This window comes from Metopolophium dirhodum, chromosome 1 (assembly GCF_019925205.1).
Source record: "Metopolophium dirhodum isolate CAU chromosome 1, ASM1992520v1, whole genome shotgun sequence".
Taxonomy (NCBI): Eukaryota; Metazoa; Arthropoda; class Insecta; order Hemiptera; family Aphididae; genus Metopolophium; species Metopolophium dirhodum.
In genome coordinates, this window is record NC_083560.1 from 145,832,774 (window position 1) to 145,837,628 (window position 4,855).

General features: G+C 29.4%; 1 protein-coding gene across 1 annotated transcript; it reads right to left on the reverse strand.

The window, feature by feature from the left end:
• Positions 1 to 853: 853 nt before the first annotated feature.
• On the reverse strand, positions 854 to 2,004 carry LOC132933175 (uncharacterized). Its single transcript, XM_060999491.1, has 2 exons — positions 1,994 to 2,004; positions 854 to 1,781 (listed from the first exon to the last, which is right to left on the reverse strand). The coding sequence occupies exons 1-2, from the start codon at positions 2,002 to 2,004 to the stop codon at positions 854 to 856; spliced, it is 939 nt and encodes a 312-aa protein (XP_060855474.1).
• Positions 2,005 to 4,855: the final 2,851 nt, after the last annotated feature.

The following is a 4,855-nucleotide window of genomic DNA, read 5'->3' on the forward strand; positions in this document are numbered from 1 at the left end:
CATTTGATAAAAATATTTTGGGCAGTAATTAAATGTACCATCAGCAAAGAGTGGAAGAGAAGTACACAGACATTGTAAATTTGTTTTGCAAGTTATAGCAACAATCGAATTATCGTCGTGTACGAAAACAAATCTTTCCTTCAAGGTACGATTCCTATGTACGCGTCTAGAGACGCGCGGCAACGCGGCGCGGTTTGAATTCCAACCGCGCCAAACTAGATAGCGTGTTATTAAATTTAACCGATTCCTACGGCAACCGCCTGGCCGCGCGTCCCACCATGCAACCGCTCATCGGCGCGGTTACTACCGCTCGGATAGCAGTCAAGACGCCGCGCACTTATAAAGTATATTTTAAATTGTTATTTTTAATACGTTATTGTTTTAAAAATTATTTTGTGTTGCAAATTAAAATTAAAATGCCACCAAAATCACAAACGTTATTTTCTGTGGAGGATTATATTAAACTGGCGGAGTTAGTAAGCAAGCATCCTAGTGTGTATGACTTAAAACACAAATTTTATAAAAATTTGGGTGTGAAGGAGAATGCGTGGACACAGATAGCCGAGAAAATGGAGAAGAATGGTAAGTAGTTCATAACTTGTCATATAATAGTAAATTAATATCAATAAAAATTATTATTATAATAATACTTGTAATAATGCTAGTAATAATAATTATAGTAAGTACCTACCTATTAATATTAAATAATAACAACAGAAATTTAAAAACATAGGTTAGGCATGCTTTTACCTAGATATTTTGTAAGTACTTTATAATATTATAGGTTACAGTTAAATTAATATACTAGTAGGTACAATTGCACACACTACACTATAACTTATAAAATTTTTTTTCAATTAATATCAATTTGTCGGACTTGGTGATTTTGCCATTCAACAGCTCCTTGTGGACTATTAAAGAACTGTTTAAATTCGTCTCTGACATTGAATCCCTCAAAATTAGCGTATCCTCCTGATCTGGAAAGTGAAATCATATTCCTAGAAGGTGGTGGCTCATTTGTATCAAAGTTGTAAAAACAATTCCCTTTATTTCCTAAATATCGATCACGTAAAAGATTATGAAGACAGCATGATGATAATACAAGATAATCTACAGTTTCTGTTTTAAGAGATATAGGTGTATAAAAGACTCGAAAAACTTGACTTAAAAGTCCAAAACTATTCTCTGATGTTCTTCTAGCACGAGAAAGTCTGTAATTAAATACGGTTTTTTCGTAATCATCACGTGCTTCGGTTCTAGTATATGGACGCATCATATGAGGTTCTAGACGGAATGCTTCGTCCCCAATATGTACATACGGCAATTTTTTGTTTGAATTCGGCAATATTTCTGGGGAAGGAAAATATTCACCAGTCTTTATTAGTTCGGAGATACGGCATTTGTTAAAAATACCACTGTCCCCTTCTTTGACGTATGCACCTACATCCACAAATATAAATTTACAATTTGCATCGACGATTGCAAGTAGCACAATTGAAAAAAAGTCTTTATAGTTAAAAAACAACGAGCCACTTTTTCCCGGAGCAAAAATTCTGATGTGCTTTCCATCTATGGCACCGACACAGTTTGGAAAATTCCATTTAATCCAAAAATCCATGGCAATTTGTTTTAGATTTTCTTTTGTCGGAGGTGGTAATAAAATAGGTGTTAGTCTTTCACTTAAACTTTTTAAAACTAATCTAATGATACGGCTAATATAACTTTGTGAAATCCTAAACGAAAACGCTAGTGATCTAAAAGATTCACCCAATGCCATGTACCTAAAAAAGTAAAAAGAATAAGATTTAATGATTTGTAAAATATGTAGATAAAATTTATAAAATATTTAAATTTAATTAATACTAAAATATCTATTCAAATTGGATGCCAAAACCATGCATTTGTTAGTATGTTATATACCTATACTATACTAGTATATTTACAAGTATATTTTCTCTTTGGATTTTACGATATTATTTAGGAACTTACATACCGAGTCTTCATAACAGGTAATACCTACATTAGATTACTACCTATTAGTGTCTTGTACTCTGATCATAAGTAAAAACATATTACGATTCACGTCTACATTACGTATAATACCTTGTATTAGGTAGGTATATCTAATTGGTAATCAGCGATATTCTAATACCCACTATTATTGGTTTGCTCTTATCTGTGAAACTTTTATTTTCATTTAATTTGTCAATATTCAATTTGATGACCGTGGCAGTACCCAAACAAATACTGTGTTTTACACGTCACACAATTTTACCACATACAATGTTTGCAATCAAATTAATACAATATTAAATACCTAAGGTACCTAATTGATTACAATACAACACACTATTTATCATTTAATACATGAAAATGCGGGCAAGTGTGTGTCGATCTTCTGTACAGTAGGTTAAAAGATTCCTCATAAGTTTGTCTACCTTTATCAAAAAAAAAAATTTTAATTTAATACCATCCATTATACAGTAACCCACTTGTAACCCATTGTACAGCAGAGCACCTTTTTTAAAATTAAATATAGATTTTCTATTTTTTTATTTTATTTATATTTGTATTTTATTAAATATACATATAATTTTATCAATTAAAGAATTTTTATCACAGATTTTTTTCATTTAATATTCATTTTTATTAATAGAATTCAAATATAAAAATTTAGAATTTATTATTTCCAATTATATTTTCACTAATTAAATATTAATTTTTATATAAAATAAAGATTTTTTTATCAAATATATTTGGAAATTGTTATGCTGTATAGAAAATGCTAATATAAACATTCAGTCAAAATATCAATGAACTACGGTCATTTGTTTTAGAGTTTCACCAAAAACCAAAATCGATTTAGTCGAAAATTGATTTTACGTAAAAATTCCCGTTTTTCCTTATTTATTCTTTTGTTTTTCACGCCGCTTTTGAAAAGTACTTGAAAATTTTTACTTTTGACCTCCTCAAAGTACCAACCAGATTCACTTTCGTATCAGAAAAGACACTGTTGAAGATAACCAATCACTTTTATTGTCCTAAAAGGTGATAACTGACACAAAAAAAAAACACATATCATTGTAAAATCAATACATTCATCGATCCGCTCAGAATCTAAAATCAAATTTTGGATGAGTGGTTTATGAGTTTTAAGTATTTACATTTCAAATGCAAGGAGTTGTGTGGAACGTGGGTATTTAAAAAAGTTATTTAAAGTTTAATTATTTATTATGTTGAAATTTCAATTTTTTAGTTGATGATTGTAAAAGACGGTGGAAGAACATGAAGGACACATATAACAAAAACAAAAGGCAAAGAAAATTAGGGACTGGATCATCGGCAGAAAATAAGCCATCAAAATGGGCACTGACTGACATATTATCATTTCTCTATGTTTTTTCTTACGAACGAGAGTATGTAGTATTATTAGTTATTAATCTAATTATTTATTGTCAATTAATTTGGTTAGGTCATTAGAAAATGATTAGTATACTTTATAAATAAAAGCATATACCTAATATGCTATATTATATTCATATTTTACGATCAAATATTATATTAATATATGATTTCAGAGGGTTGTCTAATATCCCGCCAATGACAACTACTATTGCCAGCGAGGACATCAACAGCGGAGAAGAAAATGATATCTTAGTAGACGATGAAAATTCACAAATGGATTTGAATGTAGAATCACTACAATCTACATCTCAAATAGAGATGGAAATGGACAGTGGCGAGACTGGCGAGTCAAGATTTGCAAAAAGAAAACTGTCCAATGAAAAAACACAAAAAGAAGATCTGGCTGCGTTGTTTTCTAAAAGTATGGAACAAAGACAAAAAATGTTTCTTGCGCTTAATGACAACGAAGAAGATCCGATCGATACTTTTCTGAAGTCAATGGCACAAACAGTAAAAACTTTTAACCCTAATTTAAAAATTAAAGCCAAAACAGAAATTTTTAACATTGTTACGAAACTGGAAATAGAAAATATAAATCCTCCCACTTCTACATCATCACAAAATTATCAGGTTCCGTTTGATAGTTCAAGTTATATTCCTGCACAAGCACAACCTCAACACTTTTTTTGGCCTAGAGAAAATCCAAGTTTTCAAATACCGCAGACAGGTTTTTCGGACCTAATTATACCTGCAACCCGCCACCGCCACATAATATTGTACCAGACACCCAGTCTCAGTTCGGAGAAAATACTGAGCGACAAGATGACAATCTGTAATATATATACCTATTAATTTGTTTATAATAGATCATTTTTTATAACAGACGTGATTATTTAAAGACTGCTAAGTTTTTAATATCTAATTTAAATGTAATTTAGCTTTAAGAATTTTACTAAGATTTTAATGATAATATTGTTTTGTGTAACGTTACCAATATTTTTAAAAAGTGATTTTTCTTACCAAAACTAATAAGACTGTATATTTTATACTATACAGAGAGAAAAACCTGATAAATGAATTAGCTATTTTTTTCTATTCAATATTTTTTAATTTTATTTCTTACATCAGTTACAGACGATTACGCTATAGGTAAATTATAACATTTTTTATTTTCATTCAAAGTTATTATATACTATTAAAAATTGTTGATCCAGTCGTTAGAAACATTTTAAATTTAAAAAGTTTAATTTTTTAAATTTATTTTATAATACCTATATAATATCATTGTATAAGAAAACAATTCTGAGCGAAGACGGTCTGTCAGCCTAAAATATTAATAAGTAGTTATGTTTTATGATATAATTATCATTAAAATAATTAATTTAAGTATTATAGGCATTAATATTTATTACAGTAGGTTAATTCATTCTTGCCAAAAAAATTACATTAT